At 48.6% G+C, this 17,515-nt stretch overlaps 1 protein-coding gene and 1 long non-coding RNA gene across 4 annotated transcripts in view; one reads left to right on the top strand and one right to left on the bottom strand.

Annotated features, from left to right (window-relative positions):
- LOC107321341 lies at positions 1-4,102 on the bottom strand. The gene is made up of 2 exons (XR_001558542.2): positions 3,558-4,102; positions 1-1,747 (listed from the first exon to the last, which is right to left on the bottom strand). It is a non-coding gene; the product is annotated as an uncharacterized LOC107321341 (long non-coding RNA).
- A 2,650-nt stretch (positions 4,103-6,752) lies between these two features.
- The window catches only part of SETD1B (SET domain containing 1B, histone lysine methyltransferase), a 39,318-nt gene continuing 28,555 nt past the window's right edge, over positions 6,753-17,515 (top strand). Inside the window, exons 1-6 of one of the 3 annotated variants that reach the window (XM_015878017.2) lie at positions 6,753-7,369; positions 7,626-7,780; positions 8,183-8,281; positions 8,740-9,010; positions 11,994-12,106; positions 14,182-15,360. In XM_015878017.2, coding sequence (XP_015733503.1) covers positions 7,084-7,369; positions 7,626-7,780; positions 8,183-8,281; positions 8,740-9,010; positions 11,994-12,106; positions 14,182-15,360 — 2,103 coding nt within the window. In that variant the 5' untranslated portion in view covers positions 6,753-7,083. Of the gene's footprint in view, positions 7,370-7,625; positions 7,781-8,182; positions 8,282-8,739; positions 9,011-9,060; positions 9,351-11,993; positions 12,107-14,181; positions 15,361-17,515 lie in introns of those variants that run through there. The other 2 variants (XM_015878018.1, XM_015878019.2) reach the window with 2 other exon arrangements.

The following is a 17,515-nucleotide window of genomic DNA, read 5'->3' on the forward strand; positions in this document are numbered from 1 at the left end:
TTCAGATTTTGAAACAGCTTTTTTTATTCTTTAAGAGCTCAAGAATGATTAGATCTCTGAAAGCACGAGCCACCTATTTTACAGAGGTGGCTTTGTCATAATACTACCAGAAAGAAAATGAACAGATGTAGTTTAAAAGGATAAGAAAAAAGCCAGCCCTGGCAAATGCCCAACGTGTCCATCAAAACTTGTATGGATCTTAAACAAAAGAAATGTTTGTTCCCCTGTTGCATATGATGATATCTCTCTTTGTACTCAGGCACAACCACCCAGCAGAACGGTGGTTCCCCATCATTATGCAGCACACACAGCCCATGTGCATGCAGCCCATGCATCTGCACAGCATGCTGGAACACAGGTAAAATCCGTCAGGAGCTGCGTATTTTGGCAGAGAAATTCCTTGCCTGTATGATGTGCCATACTTAGGAAAAGGTTAAAAACAGGAAAACAAAACAAAACACCAAAAAACCCCAAATAAGCCAACCCCAAAAACCCTGAACAGGCAAATGTCCTTTGATATTTTTAGCCTGGTTTCCTAAAAGTTCTCTGTCATTTTTCCCCTCCCTCCTCCAACCTCAGTCAAAATGGTCAGTGGGGAAGAAATCCCAAAGGAACAGCTGAGCAGAGCATGCAGCAGAGGCAGCACTGTGCCCTGGCAGATAGGCAGGTAGTGTCAGCTCCCCCCAGGGGCAATGCTGTCTCCTTGCCCAGCCAAACAGGGAAGGAACTGGAAGGGGTCTGCAGGGATTTGTCTGTGAATGCACAGGTGAAGCAGCTTTGTGAGTTCAGCTGCTGAGAGAGAAACAGAAGTTGGGTGATAAATGTATCACTAGTAGGGAACATCTAGAAGAGAGCTGTACTCCAACCCTTGTGAAGCATTTACATCATTATGAGAATATAAGATCAAGACGGCAGAATCACATGGAATAGAATCCATCCAATAGGAATATCTCAAAGCGCAGTTGTCAATGCTGCATCTTAGAGCTGTTATCTTTCTTTTATGGGTGCTGTAACTACCTGGTCTGGGCCCCACACTATTTAATGGCTCTGATACGGAGCAGGCACACGTTGCAGTGTGCCCTGTGGCTCCCCGCCAGCTCCCGCACCGGGCTTCCTCCCATGGATGGGTGTGGTGGGACATGGCGTAGATCAGATCTCCTGACTCAGTGTTGACAAAACTGAGGCACGCACACACCTGGAACTGGGACACTCCTACAGCAGAGACAGAAACGGTGTTTGTCAATGAACTGTAAGAAAACATAAAATATTTACCAGTCAGGCCTGTGGGTGACACGGAAGAGCAACAGCAGGATGTGTAAATAAAGGCCATTGCAAGCAGCAGCACTGCCTAAGGACTGCCCTTAAAAGCCAAGCGTCAGGCTGCTCAGAGACAGATGCAGTCCCACGGGAGGAGCAAGCTGGATGGCATCTGAGGAGCAGAGCAGGAAAACCAGCTGAGCACCGGGAGTAATCCCTGGGCGCGTAACAGAAACCTCAGCACTGCTGGCACGGGTGGGATCGCTGCTGAATGCTCCGCCCTGCTCTGGATGCCCTGATCCAGACGGTGAAAAACTGGAGACAGAGAAGCAATGTTTATAGGGTTGGTGAGTCTGGACCCGAGGGGAGATCTGCAAATCTGCAATGGGAGCATGAAATCTGCAGATATCAGCCTGCACACAGCATCATGGGGCAGGGATCTGGAACGCAGCATTCGCTCGAGCAGACCGAGGTACAGCAGCGCCAGTAACTGAAAGCAGAAGGCAGACAAAGCTCAGTTTAAAAGGTATCTTAATTCCATCTGGCAGGTAGATTTCCATGGAAACAGTCTGCCAGTTCTTACTTTGCTCTCAGAGGCCATTTTAAAAACTGCAGCCATGATCTTTTCTGCAAGATACAGGTACGCTACTGTTAAATTCTCTCAAGTGAGAAACAAGCAACACATGCCCAAATATCTTATGACCTGCATCATGCAGGAAGTCAAACCAGACAAACCTGGGTCCCTTTTGTCCTTTATAATCTGCTAATCCAGTCTGCTTGCACAAGCAGCAGATTGTGACATGCAGACCTTCAACAGAAAGGATTCTGTGTACAAACCAGTCTGAAACAAAATGTTGTAAACAGTCCCAGTCATTGTTTGGCAGAGCGGCTGCATATTTGTTATTTCACTTTGCCTCTCAATCTAATTTGCTTTAGTCACAGCACTTTGCCAAAGAAATTAAACAACTTCTTATTGATAATAGGCACTAAAATAATCGGAGTTTTTGACTCAGCAACTCAGGGGAGGGACGCTGCGGGTAAGAACAACCCCCACTGCTTTAAGAATGTGCGCGGAGTGACCATGGGCCATTTGGAGGAAAAAAATCTTTGTTTCCTTTCCCCTGAAAGATTTCATTCTTTCTCTGAAGAGGTTCGGGCAGCAAACCAGGGTCAGCATAACCAGAGGCTGGAAGTCTGCTCTGACCTCTGTGGGCTTTAAGCACGCTGTACTAGAACGCTTCTCTTTTCAAACACGAGGTTTGACCATTAAACCACCCACTCCAGGGAGCACAACCGGTCTCAACCGCCTCGGTTGCTTTTCAACAACGCATTACAGTCATTTAGAAACCCTACAAACGTACAGAAAATTTCAGTTCAGACTTACAAAAGCCATTTCCAGGAGCGCTGAGGACCCACGCAGAGCGCTGGCTCTGCTTTACCCCGTGGGGTTTGGCTGGTGTGGGCCCTGGTGTGTGCTGGGGAGCAGCCGGGGGTTCCAGCACCGTCCGAGCGGTGATGGATTGCTCACAGCAGCCGTCACGGTCCTGCAGAGCCGCGCAGAGAGGTGCGAGTGCAGACAAAGCTGCCTGAGCTCCCACGGTATTATGGGCTGGCTGAATTTCGAAGCCTGCGCTGCATTAGGCAGAGCTAGTTTGCTTCATGGTTAAAGACCAAAACTGAGGTTTGAAATGCAGACGTTAAGATCCATAGATCTATTTAAACATCAGCTTAAAATCCAGGGAAGCTCATGGCCGGTGCTATTTCAGTCAGCCAATTCTTTAATGGCTTTGCATGCTGATTTAACTCACGATGATGCAAGCGGCTGAAACATTGCAGCACAGCTCTAAGAGCCCTGCAAACCCCAGGACAGCTCAGCACCACTCCGGCCATCGTGTCCCGCTCCAGGAGGCATCCCACGTCCCCAGGAGCAGCAGAGGAGCACTGTATCGCTGTTTGCTTTAACCAACGCCGCCGTCTCTTCCATGTGAGGCTAAAGGGGCTCCAGCAGCGCTCCCATCATGGCTGCTGGCAGGGCAGGGTGCAGGGATGGAGCCCAGCCTCGCAGTTTTTCCCTTTTTTTTTTTTTTTTTCCCCTTTGGAAATGTGTTCTGTATTGTGTGGACAACAGCTTCAAGCCCAAAGACGGGATGGGGATGAAAGGAAGAAGGAAAAATTAAAAAAAAAATAAAGATTAAGAAACGAGCGTAACGTGACATTGTTGCCACAGTCCGTCCTTCGCAGGGCAGCTCGGTGCGGGTGTTACCGACCCGGCAGCGCGACTGGACCCGGGCAGCACTTACCTCATCCCTCCCACCGCTGGGCTGCATGGCCTGGCCCAAGCACCCCTCTAGGTGGGCTTTGTGTGCCTTCCGCCCGCCGAAGCAGGGCTTTGCTATCTGATTTGAGGGAGCAGCTCGGCAGGACCCGGGGCTCAGGGCCGGGGAGGCCGCGGGGCTCCTCCCCGCCATCCGCGGCTCCGCAGCACCGGCGGTGGGGGGAGAAGGAGGAAAATAACGCCGAGCCATGTGACGGCAGCGGGGAGCGCTCCCCCGGCACGTTGGCTCCAACTGCTCATTAGCTTGCCTTCTTTCCCCCCCCCCACCCCCCATTTTACAGTTGGGAGGTGGTGTTTGTTCCTCTTTTTTTTTATCCCCCCCACCCTCTGCATTTAGGCTGCTTTCAGCCTTTGGTATTTATAAAACCGGCTGGGGGAAGGGAGGCAGGCTGAGGGGCGGGCAGCGTTATTTATAGGTGCCCAGCCCGCAGGATGCGCTGCCTTTGTCCTCCCCCATCCCCCCGCCTGGAGCGCCGCCAGCCCCACGCCGCCCGCTGCCGCAGGGCGCTCCCCGCCGCCGCCATCTTGTGCGCCGCTCCCTGCTCTCTTTCTCCTTCCACAACCCCTCACAAAGCGATGGGGAAAGGGGAAAATAAAAAGAGAGAAAGAAAGGAAAAGAGAAGGAAAAAAAAGAAAAAAAAAGCGGGGAGGGGGGTTGGGGGAAAACAAAAAAGGCCGTTTGCTTGCAGTGATCGGGACACGGAGCGTCGGGAGGCAGTGAGGGAGACAGCGCTGAGGAGAACGCGGCGCTGAAGAAGAAGCCATGATGGCGGCCGCCCTCACACAACACCGAGCGCGACCCGGAGCGCCCCGGCAGCCACCAGCCGCCCTTCCCGGCGCTGTTTCTCCGCAGGCTTTTACACAATAAAAGCACCAGACTTCGGCGGGGAGGCCGTTTTGCGGGCTATGTGGCCAGCACTAAAGCACAAGCGCTGTGAATTACCAGCTGCGTCACGGCTCTCTCCAACTGTAGCGCTCAGGCGGCTAAGGGTCCCTCACTTGGAAGGCAGCTCCCTCACTTCGGATTTACTTCCAGACCTCATTTTTTTCCCCCCTCTCCACCTCACTGCCTCGGTATGAAGGATTTTACAGTGCTTTTCAGTGAGACATCCGCCATTACGACTCATCGCCCCCCCTTCCCTCTTGTTTGCTTTTTTTCCTTCCTCCATCTGCTGTAATTAGATGGATAAACATGTAAGGGAAGCTCTACCACCGCCTTTTCGCCTCTTTTAAAACCAACTACAGTCCTCACAGACTGCAGGCAGACATTTTTTTTACCCCCCTTTTGTGCCTCTTGCTATGGATTCACGGAACAACAGCAACAAAAAACCCCCAAAAAACCAAACAACCACACACACACACAAACAAAAGAACAGTTCTGCAGACAACCACGCAGAAAGAAATCCCTCCTTGAAAATAGGACGTTCCTGAGGTCTTGTAGATGTGTCTGAGGAGGAGACCGCCAGGACGACCCTTAGGATCCCTCGCCCAGGACAGTAACACGGGCCTGGTCCATATGTTCCTCTGAGGGCAGAAGGGTGTACTCACCACGCACCATAGTTGAATGCAGCTCTGAAGGTGATGTTATGCTTTTTTTTTGGTGTTTTGGTTTGTTTTTTAATGGCTGTTGTTTTGGCTTTGGTTTTAAATATGGCTATAGAGAACTGATCTGGTATCACCACTTCTCCCGTACAGTTTGCAAAGCAAAAGCAGATCATGGTGGGATGGTTACGGAGCTGTGGCTTAGCATAAAAGAAACACCAAAAATAATAATAATAATTAAAAAAAAGCAACAAAAAAAGACAACAACAACAAAAAAAGCAACAAAAAGCGACGTATGGCAGCTATAAGAAGCATTGTGCAGCTGTGCTGAGCGACCGTACGCAGCGAGGAGTCCTGCTCAAGGCTGAGCTCGGTGCGGATCACACAGAAAAAGGACACGCAGTGCTTTCCCATAGAGCACAAAAAGTGCCTCTCCTGGAGACCTGGGCAGCGTTCAGTGGTGGTCAACACCCGCAGGCAGCTCTGAGCTACGATATCTTGCTTTTCTAAGTTCAAATATTCCAAAAGCATCAATTGGTTTAGAGCAACAGACAAGAACATAGACATGCAAGGCTTAGAAATAAGGACCACTTCGGTAACATTAACATGAAAACTACACTTAGCAAGGACAGAATGGAGTGGGTACTTACAATCTAAGAGAAAAAAAAAAAAAAACCTTAAAATTGCCTTTTTTTTTTCTTTTTTTTCCCCTTTTTTTGCCAGAAATCAGTATTCCTATGTCTATAGTCAAAACATTACCTTCAAGCACGAGAGGAGTTAATAACAATGGCCAGGAATTAGGTGTTTAACACAGGAAATACCTCCTAAAATTTATTGTGCAGTCATCACAGAGCTCTACCAAGCTTTAAAAACCCCCAAAACCGAGCGACAACAGAAAAAAAAATGAGAAAAAAATAAAAAAAAAATCATGTATTTACTCTGTTTTTGCATTCAAAATTGTTACTGCTGACATAGGGTGTGCCATGACCTAGTTACACAAGACAAAGATGGATCCCGAATCATAAGGGAAAAATCCGCAATCTTTTTAAAATCTTCCTTCTTCTGTGAGTCCTTTGCCAGAATTAACACCCCCCCGGGCGCTCCTGCCAGTGGACGCGGTGGATTCCCATGGAGGATCCCCCTTTAGGAACAAAGGAAAGCCCACTTGGCCATGGCGTCCCATTGCAGAAAGATGGCCGCCTTGTCTCTCGGCCTCTCCTTAGCTGTCTGCTGAAGGATGTTTTTAGATCGCCGTCTAATAACTCAAGCCAAATGCAAGCCGCTCTCCGATTGGCTGCGGCCGCCCGCTGCCTTTAACCAGCCAATTGCCCGACTGGCGGCCGAGCTGCGGCCCCGCGCCCGCCGGAGCCGCGCCCGCAGCACGCGCACCGTGCGCCCAACGCACCGCCCGGCTCCGCGCCCCGGCAAACGGCGGGGGGACCGCGCCGAGCGGCCTTTAATACCTAAAACAAAATGGAAGCTTCCCGCTGATTGGCTGCCGCCGGGCCCGGACCTTTAATAAGCAAAACTACCCCCCCCTTCTCCTCTAGTTCTCCCCCCCCCCCCCCCTCCCCTCCTTCCCCCCCCCCCCCCCCTTTTTTTTTTCCTCTTTTTTTTCCCCTCCCCCCGCAAACAGTGCGGTGCTGCCGCGCTCCACCCGCGGCCTCGGTGCCCCGGGCTCGTGCTGTGTGTGCTGAGGGGGTGGCGGAATTTCCCCCCCCAAAAAAAAAACTTGTCCCACCTCTAGGTCCATCTTGTTTAGAAACACTTTGCGCTAAGGTAAACGCAGCGGGCAGATTCCACGCTCCCCTTTCGACGGCCTTAAACCCGGGGCGGGGAGGGGAAAAAATACCCGCAGCCCGACAGCGGCCCATGTCGCGGCGCTCGGCGGCGCTGGGGCGGCGTTGGGGCGGCCGCGGGCCGGGGGCTGCGCGCTGCGGCCGCCGTGAATGTGCAGGCGGCGGAGGGCGGTTAGGCGTTCGCGGCGCTCGCAGCGGTGTATTGTGGGAGGCCGCCGCCGCCAGCAGCGAGCACACACAATATGTGGTGGCTCGCGAAAACGGGAGGCAGGAGCCTGGCGGGCAGCCCGCGCCGGTAACCGGCCCCATGTGAGACGGGGAGCTCGCCTTCTGCCGCCCGGACACGATCGGCCGCCGAGCGCGATGTCTTTCCGAGAGATCAAGGCGGGGGAGAAAGCCAGGCACCCTGAAGATCATGGCAAAAAGCAGAGTTCAAGTGAGACTGCCTCTTTTTTTTTCCTCCTTCTCTCTTCTCTTGTCTTGCTGGGGTGGACGGGGGGGGGGGGGCTCGGCTGGCGGTTCCCCCCCATTTTCGTTGTTCGTGGTGGATTTCCTCCCTGCCGGGGTGTGGGGCTCGCTTTAAAAAAAAAAAAAAAAAAAAAAAAAAAAAGCTCTTTTTGAATTTTTTTTTTTTTTTTAACTTCACGCTTTTCCGTGTGTTTTGTCTTCCCCCTCTGCTCCCCACTGCCCAGGTTGGATCAACGGAATGGAGAACAGCACCCAAGCCAGCACTTCTGTCGAGAAAAGAAATCACCATTGGAGAAGTTACAAGTTGATTATTGACCCGGCTCTGAAAAAAGGACAGCACAAACTCTACCGCTACGATGGGCAACATTTCAGCATGCCGGTGAGTGGGGGGGGGCTGGATTTCCCCCCGCTGTATTGTGCCCCCCCTGTCCCGCACCACCCCGCCTTTTGGGGCTGGGGTCCCCCTGGGTAGCAGATCCCCCTGTGCTGGGGGGGGGCTGGGGACAGCCCCCGGACTGAGGGCCACCTGACACTGTGCATTCAGCTGTCAGGAGCCCGGCACCGAGCCCCAACCTGCAGCTTTCTTTCTGTGTTTCCAATCTGTGTGCATTTCCCAGCAGTATTGCAATTTGACACGTGTGTGTGCGTGTGTGTGTATGTGTGTTTCTCTTCCCTTGAGACAGTCCTTGCTTCCTCAGGGTTTGTGTTTTTATTTTATTTCTGCCTTAAATTCCAAACGCTGTTATTGTCGTTTTTGTGCTTTTTCTCCTCCTCCTCCCAGAACTCGGGAATCGCTCCTGTGGATTGTGTCAGGGATCCCAGAATAGGGCGAATATGGACCAAAACGAAGGAGTTGGAGCTGTCTGTCCCCAAATTCAAGGTACCACCACTGACTTTCAGATTTAGCTTTGTATTTTTGTTTACCCGGGAGTGCAGCCCGAGTTCCCAACAGTTTAATGAACCATTTAAATGACAGTCCCATTCCTATTAACATTATTATTTGGCAAACCGTTTCATAGTAATCCTGTTCCATAAGGACCACGAGCCATCGGTGCAGCTGCCTAACGAGGTGGCTGGGAGCTCTGAGTTGTGTCTGGGGGCTTCCCTCTGGTGGGGGCAGCATGGAGGGGGGGGTCCTGCTGACAGCACTGCTCCGTATTCGGGGACAGAGCTATTTCAGAGCGTGGCCGTGCTCTTCCTCAGAGGCTGCTTTCTTTCCCTGAAGTTTATGGGAGGCTTTAACCCTCTCCCTCCCGTGCCTTCGCAGTGCCCTTCTCTCTGCTCTCTAACGATGCTGATTATTTGTACTGCCCTCCCCTCCCTTGTGGCTGCTTCCAGATTGATGAGTTTTACGTGGGGCCAGTGCCTCCCAAGCAGGTCACCTTTGCCAAGCTGAATGACAACATCCGTGAAAACTTTTTAACCGACATGTGCAAGAAATACGGTGAAGTGGAAGAGGTGGAGATTCTCTACAACCCCAAGAACAAGAAGCACCTGGGCATCGCCAAAGTGATTTTTGCCACTGTCAAAGGTGCCCGGGAGGCTGTCCAGCACCTTCACAACACCTCTGTCATGGGCAACATCATCCACGTGGAGCTGGATACAAAAGGTGAGGGGCTCATTTTGGCCTTGTGTTGGTAGCTGGCAGCGCACCCACGCTCTTCCCCTGCTACAGCAGACCCTTTTGCAGCTCCGAGAGCTTGGGGTTATGAGTATGGGGGGAACTCCTATCCACCTCTGTGTGTGTTGCGTTTTGGGCCCTTTGCAAGTCACGTGGAGCACAATGTGTTGTCTGTTGCTAGGAGACAGCCCTGTAATTTGCAAAATGCTCCTATCCTGCCCTGTCCACGGGGTCTTTGCTGTGCTCAGCCTCCTCCTTGGGCTGCCATCCCCCCACAGCCTGGGGTGTTTGGATTTTGGTACAGACTTCATGCTCCTGGTGCTCAGAGGTGGGGATTCTGGCTATGGGTGCTGGCAGCTGCATGCCTGGCATTTCATTGATGCTTAGCAGCAAACTCCAGGCTGGCAGCACAAGCGTGCCCAGCACTTGACATCGTGAGTGTGCATGCGAGTGTGTGTGCAAGTGAGAGGCTGTCTTAAAGCAGCAGGACCCCGGTGTCCCAGCCAGTTCCCAGATCCACCCCTGAGCTTGAGGAGTTCCATTTCCTTCTGGTGGTGTGGAAACACTGCATCTTACTGCTTTCTCTTTTCCTTTGCTGCCAATGAAGGACTTTGCTAAAATGTATCCAAATCTTAAACATTGTCTATAGTTGAGGATGTGTAGCAACCTCAATGTAAATCAGCTGACTCTTGGGCTACTTCTGCCTTGCAAATGTTAAGTTTAAAGCTGATTTGTTGCACACTTCATTGGGAAGAAGACATTGTTAGCACCATTTTCTTAGAAAAGAGTAAAAAGTGCATTGCTGATACATTTGTTCTGTACTGAAGGGTTTCAACACTTTGGTGTGCAGTCTATACAGCATTTGGCATGCTGCACGTGGTGAGAGGGTATAGTAAGACCTTAATTGACATTACCGATCCCCAACAGCAACAAAATCACAGTAGTAGCTCAGTGCTTTCTCTTGTAAGCTAACATTGGCTTATATATATACGCTTTGACATTCTGTTATCATTAATATTTACGGGCAGGCTCTTTCCCCTGCTTACTTTGAAATTGAAAGGTAAATGACATTTTAAAAACAATTAACCATTTGTAGTTGTAGTAATGTAAGCTAAAGCAGGCTGCTGAGTAGGGGCTGTCTTAATGACAGGTGTTTAAACATGCTGATTGTACTGCATTCCTCCTGATTTTCCTCCAATCGAAAACTACGAGTCTTGAGCAGGCAGCTGTTAGCTGCACATCAGGAAAAGGACTTTTAATGCTCTTCTTTCTTGGGAGAAAACATCAACATTTTCATTTTAAATTGCATTTTTGTTTTGTTTGCCATCTGGGTGCTTCTCATATTTCTTTTTTTTTTTTTTTTTTCCCACACAGCTGCATGTATCCCATTCTAAAATAGTGCCACTGTAAATGCTTTGTAATCTAAGAGAGTCCAGTAAAAGTATTATTCCTAAGTTAGCATTAGCAGGTTTAGGTCATTCTTATATATGTGTCTGTATGGCTATGTATATTTGTAAAATAAATAGTAGGAGCAAAAGTGTTTAGTCTGTCTGGCCTGCGAATCTGGAACTAATAACTCAGTTCCCTTATCTAAGGTGGGCTGGTTTAAAGTGAGTTCTCTGCCTCAATGTATCCTTCTGCAAAATGGACATAATAATGGCCTGGCCTTAGAGAAATAGCTAAGGGTCATTGCACACAGAGCTCCTTGAAAATGAAAGTGTAAGTTTTCCAAGAGGAAATGTAAAACTTTCTAACAACAATTTTACATTTATTTAAAAACTAGTTTTAAAGTAAACCCAACAATTCTGTATCGTCAGTGCGATGGTTTCCTGGGGATGTGCAAATGTTACTGATTCTAAATGTTCTAGGCCTCATCTTGAAGAGATGGGACTTTGTTATGACTTCAGTAGAACACTTTACGTAGTTGATAACGTGTCTCAAGGCTTTATGAAATGAAATCTGAGAATCAAAATCAAATAACTTCATCTGCAGTGCTTATTCAAAATAAATCAGTCCTTTCCATGTGCAGAATCAGGCTATGGATGCTTTGCTTTTAAATTGCACAGTGATTGGCAAGGAGCACGGAGATTGCTCTGCAGGACCTTTCCCTCAGAAATGTTGTCCTGTGTTAGGGGAGATGCCTGGACGCTGAGCTCAGGTGCTGGCCCTTCCATTTCTGTGTGTGTTCTTTATCTTCCAGAGCAAAAGTCAGACAGTCTCAGGGTCTGGTTTTGCTCCTTTTGAAGTGGGTGACAAATTTCTTACAGGCTGCAAAATAGGAAGGTTTGGGTTACTAAACTACAAAATAATGGAAAAATCTAATATTAACAAACTGTCTTCTCTAAAATTTAGAGATTTAGGAATGAAAAGGCTATCAGTAGCAAGATAAGGGGGCATTTTGGTTCTCTAGCTTTTATTCATTGAAAGATGCTATTGAGCACACACCTCGAACTAAGGAAAACAAGTATCAGTGTCTTTTTGGAAAAGCCGTGCTAATGGTTTTGTCCTTGGCATTCCCAGGCACCTTGTCTGCATTTATAGCAGCCAGTTTCTGACTGCAAGGTGTGTTAGCAGAGCGTTCTGGAGCAGCTTTGGGTGTTGGCAGAGGCTTGTCCCTTTGGTCAGAGTTTCACTTCTTAAATCTGCAAACTATTTGCTTGGCACTTTGGAGAGGAGGGAAACTGCTGCTCTCCAGAGAGCGTGGTAAGGAGCAGAGCTGCCAAGCAGACTGAGGAGAGGAAAAAGGATTTGGGAAACCTCTTTGTCTTGGCTTGAGGAAGGAGTGTCTGACTTTACTTGGCCTTGCAGATTATTTAGAAATGATCTCTACAAACAAACCTTGGGGGTGTTGCTTGCTCCTCTGTTGCAGGGATGCAACAGGCTGTGAGTGTTAGCAAATATAAGGAATGCATAGTTTTACACGGGCCAAATTATTTTGGTTTATTAAACTCTTCTGTTGTGGTTTGTGCAGGTGAAACCCGCATGCGATTCTATGAACTGCTCGTTAATGGTCTTTACACTCCTCAGACCCTTCCCGTAGGCACTGAACAGGACGCATCGCCTACTGTGAACGAAACCCTCCAGGTATGGTTTGCTTGGCTTTTAAGAGTAGCTTCTACAGCTATCTGAACAAACACTTCACTGAACTTTGCTTTTTAGGATTTTTACTTTAGCTTTGTTTTTTTCTGTCTGGTTACAGTTTCAGTGCATGTTATTAATCCTCATTTAAATACACCTTGATGATATTGCCACAGGAGATGTAACTGTGAATGCAGTGCATGTGGCTAATCTGTATGCCCACATTTGCATAGTGTGGTACGTGTTCTTTATCTTTTTGAACGAAAAATATCTGTAGAACCAACAGTATGTGCCCTATTAATGATAGAAATGCTGGCAATTAAGTGGATGATGGGATCAGGTCTGTCCCTGACATTATTCCCTTAAAGACAGGAGGAATGATTTACAGCACTACATTTGGCCTAGCATCTGCAGTATGTAATTCTTAGCCCATATATTCTTCAGCTAAAAGAGGGGAAATGTCGGATCTTGAGTACTGGCATCAATTCACCAGAATCTTAATTAGTCACTGGTATCAATTTTTAAGAAAAGCAGTCAGCAAAATACCTGAGGGCTTCCAGGGTTTTCTCAGTACTTAGGGAACAAATCTCTACATGGATTTGTTTAGGTAACTGCTCCCCTACAAACCCCACTGCAGTGAGGGGGTCAAAAAGAAACAAAGCCTGTTGGTGTGGGTTCCTCAGCCCCCTTAGCTTGTCTCAATGTCCTTTGGCTCTGATCATAGCTTAGAAAGTCACTTCAAGGCATCAAGTTTTGAAAGAGATTTTTGAAGCTTCTAAGTATAAACTTTTCCTCTCAATCTCTTTGTGCTCTTGTGACTTCCTGGAATGCCATAATTTTGTTAATTCTGTAATCAGATGTTTTCAGGGCAGCTTAATAGCTGTGAATTGAATATAAAAATCCCACTGATCTGAAGAATGCTAATGTCCATGTGGTCATGGTCTTGACAAGGGATCACACTAGGAGCAGAGTCTGCATAAGTGGATGAAATGCATGAGTGTAGAAAGTAGGTGTGAGCTCAGGGTGGGTTAGTGGTGCTGGCATGTGATAAGCAGATCATGGGAAGGATTCCTTTGCCTACCTGAGCATGGGAAAGCAGCAGCCACTGTGTGGTCTGACCAGTGGGACGTGGTGTGCTGCTGGGGAGCTGGGGCTCAGCCCTGCCTTTTTCTACCTGGAGGACTCACAGTGAAGCTCTTGCTTTGCTTTATGGAAAATTGATTCTGGTGCTGATGTTTAGCAGGGCACTGTTATGACTCAGCAGTGTCTGAGTGGGAGCAGGGCTTCTCCTAGAAACCCCCTGGTTGTGCCTGTGTAGCCAACTGCAGAGCAATTACTTGGCTGTGCAGTAGAACTGTAGGGTTTCAGTTTTCAAACGCCGTATTCAGTAGCACTCTACCTGAGCATTGTCTTGGTGGAGGGGTTTAAAACCTATTTTTAGCAGCTGGGAACTTTCTCAGTCTTTTATACCTGAAACCTTCTTCTTCATTGTTTCAGACAAACGTTTGGTAGCGAGGGTAGTGGTGTGCAGCTCCTTAACCAGCGTAAGGCATGTTGCCTTCAGCAGGCCTCTGCTTTCACGTATGGACTTGATATATAGGTTTGATTGCAGGTTTGCTGGTTGCTGGTTTGGATGACTGGATTTGTTTGTTAAAAAAAGTTAATTTGATCATATCTCAGAAACATTCTCAAACTTTCTCGTTGTGCAGGATTTTGTAATTTTCTTCTCAGTTTGCAATTTAGACAAGACATATAAATAGAAATTTAAATTCTTATAGCTGAAAGTATTTACGCAAGTCTTCTGCTTACCTGATGCTCTCGGGCATAGCTTATGAAGAATACTATTTTATTGTCTTCCTTGCTCCTCCTCTTAGAGTTCTTCTCTTTGCTTGTTGTTTTCAAATCAAGGGGAATGGTCTGTAATGGATAATGGTTTGTGTTTTCAAGGATGCTCTCACCTATTTTTTTGTCATGGAAATCAATGCAAACACCCAGGTACTCCCCCAAGAAAATGTGTGGATTAGACAAATAGCATCTAAAAAGTGTGTGTTTAGGTGCTTTTCTCTTCTCTGTTTTTATAGTTGACGGATTCACTGAAGCGCTTGAAGGACAGTAACCTTTCCTCAGTGGGATCGTCTGTCACCCCGAACAGCAGCACACCATTTTCCCACGACACAGCCTATTCCAGCTGCCGGCAGGACACCCCTAACTCATTCAGTCAATTCACCCCACAGTCCCAAGGAACACCCCACACCCCACGGTTAGGGACGCCGTTTTCCCAGGATTCCACGTATTCCAGCCGTCAGACGACACCAGTGTACCACTTTGGGCAGGACAGTGCTTACAAACACAGAAGACATGAAACAAAATTTACAGATGCCTACAACCGTCGACCAGGAGGGCATCACTATGTTCATAATTCTCCTGGTGTTTTTCGCGGGACAGAGCATCAGTTCAGTACGTTCAAATCCCATCAGCAGGAGCCGGTTCAGTTCTCTCACACTCCTCCCCTGAGCCACTCGAGTTCATCGAGTTACAAGTCTGCTTTCTCTCCTTACCAAGCACCAGCCGTATTCCCCCAATCTGAGGAGCAGCCTTTTGCCCAAACTTCCAGGGAAGCAGAGTATCGAAGACCTGCACCACCTCCCGCCGAGATGGTTGTAGAAAGCAGTGCTGCCACCAGCACTGATTTTGCTCCAGTGAAGGAGAAACCGGAGGAACCTCCACCCTTACCAGATTCGAACTCTGCTCCTGAGCCGAGCGCACCATCCTTCTCTCAGACCCCAGAGAGGAGTGAGACCCCCGGCACCCCCACCATGGAGTCTGAAATGCAGCATAATAGCTTAGACTCAAGGATTGAGATGCTCTTAAAAGAGCAGAGAACAAAGTTACCTTTCCTTAATGAGCATGACTCGGATAATGAGGTCCGAATGGAAGGTAGCCCTATCTCCTCTTCCTCCTCTCAGCTCTCTCCCATCCCCATGTACGGTTCGAACTCTCAGCCCGGTTACAGAGCTCAGACGCCTTCCTCACGCCCTTCCAGCACAGGCCTGGAGGATATCAGCCCCACGCCATTACCTGACTCTGATGATGATGAGCCCATCCCTGGGACTGCCTCTCTGAATCAGAATTCCAGGGGGACATCAGAGGCCAGCATGACCCCCATCGATCAGCTGAACAGGTCCTCCAAAGCTGAGACCTCGGAGGTTAAAGAAATGGTGCCTGGTGACCAGACTCCAACATCAGAAAAGATGGATGAGGTAAGTGAGCTGGAATTGAGCTACTGCACTTCTAACCTGGGCAGGGAGTAGCTCTTCTTTTTTGGTGTCATTCAAAGTGTCGGGTTCCTGGTAGCTTTTTCTTTTGTTCAAAGCATCTCTCAGTGAGCTGGATGTGACATGTCACTCTCTAGGTTTTTTGGGTTGTTTGTCCGCTGTAATTCATAATTTCAGCAGAACAAGCCCTGGAAGTTTGGCCACTGCTCATGCTGTGGATGTCCGGAGCACTTAGGCCACTGGAGCAGTTAGTCGAGCACTTTCTGCCATTGCTCTGGTCCCTGAACGTGGGTGTGTATGTATGTACACATTTGCTTAACGGGGCTTTCATGTTATGCTGAAGTATTGAATGTATACTTTGTTTGATAGCTCTCCAGCTATTTATGCCATCTGGTTTGTACAGAAGACAGTTGCTGAGTTTCAGTACTCCCTTCACTCAGTACAGGGGGAGGTAACTGGGTTGTGGGGGATGTGCTCCATTGAGTCTTCCAATAATAGAGCAGAGCTTGCTGCCTCTCCTGGGGCATTTGTGGCTGAAGGGACAGCAGAGCTTAACAGGGTGGAATGGTGCCAGCAGACAGAAATTACGTTGCATGGAGCGTCTGTTTGGTACCTATGTTGCAACAAATGTGAGTATGGCTTCAATAGATGTGTCGGATCTATTTGGCTGTGTCAAGAAATGGTCAAAACAGATATTTGCAAGTAACAGACCCTTTTCCCCCAGCATTTATAGTAGTAATGCAAACAGATGAAACTGTGTGGTGTGCAAGAACTCTTCAGTAAGGAAATTTCTTCCATCCAGGAAGGCTTGTCTTGTGTAAATGTCCCGAGCGTGAGATGTCAGTTCCATTTACTTATGAAAGTTTCTGGTGCTCAGCTGGCATTCAGTGGGTTTCTCCAGTGGTGTGCAGTGATGGGGCTTTCACCCCAGAAGTGGCTGCATTTAAGGGCAGGGGGAGCTGCTCCCATGGATGCTGACTTTGCAGAGGGCTGTTCTGGAGGGAAGGTGCTGCTGTATTAACATAGCGCGTGGTTCAGTGTTAAATAGGAAAAAATGTCACTGTTCTGGATGCTTTGTTTTTTTAATGTGTGCCTTTCCAAACCTGCCTGCCCTTGCATTGCCATTGAGTCTTTGAAAGAATCTGGTTACTTAAAGTCTCATTTATCTAGGCTGGCCCATGTTCCTGGGCCGGGGAGGCTGGTGGGGCCTGAGAATGTGTTAATTAGCAATGAGGTTTTGATTCCTTATGCTCAGCCTGGTAGGCTTAAGAGGGGATACCCCAATGTGCTAAAAAGGAAAAAATAAAATGAGGAAGACATCCCTTCTCTCGTGGTTGTTCTGGTCATGTGTCTGCTGTTTCTACTCTTGCACAACAGAGTGGCAGCCAATTATAAAGGTGTTTGGGAAGATGGATGAATGCCAGCATGGTATGTGGGGTCAGGCGCTCTGTAGCTGCAGTCAGCACGGGAGCTCTGGTTGGGTGTCACGTTGGCCAGTTGCGATGTGGGGCAGTGGTGTGCTGGCGGTAGAGCCCATGTTGGGTCTTTGTCTCCCGTTAATGAAATGCTGGTGTCAGAAGTTTGTGTTGGTGGCTCTGCGGTACAAAAGGATATGAATGCCTTGCTCTTCTGCAGAAGTCTCTGAGCAGGTCCTGCTGCCTTAATTGTCTCTTCCCCACCCCCTGAAAAGTTTGCTGTTTGCTGTTGGAGCAGTTTATTTAGCCCTGCTCTTGGTTACAAATCACACTAAGCCATTCTGGTGCCTTTGAAAAGTTGCCCGTGCCTTTGCTCTGTCTTATGCACAAAAACCATCTCCATGTGTTTTCACTTCCTTCCTCCACCCTTCTCTCACCGCCCCCCCCTCCTCCCCAAAGATTTTGCTTTAGAAAAAGTCTCTCCTGGCTTCCCTCTCTTTGGTGAAGGAGCTGAGCTGAGTGGTGACTTAACATAGGCTGAAATTTGAGCTGCAGCTTTCCAGCTGAGCTGGAGAGGAGCACTGAGGCTGTCTGAGGGCTGGAAGCTGAACCTCAGGCTCCAACCCATTGTGATAGTACTGTTCTGCTCCTGGGCCTTCAGGCTGCTCTGGCACAGCAGAGGGAAGGCAAGACCAAACACTTCTAGCATCTGTGTGCTATGGGAA

The sequence above is a fragment of the Coturnix japonica genome, chromosome 15 (assembly GCF_001577835.2).
Source record: "Coturnix japonica isolate 7356 chromosome 15, Coturnix japonica 2.1, whole genome shotgun sequence".
In the NCBI taxonomy this organism is placed as follows: domain Eukaryota; kingdom Metazoa; phylum Chordata; class Aves; order Galliformes; family Phasianidae; genus Coturnix; species Coturnix japonica.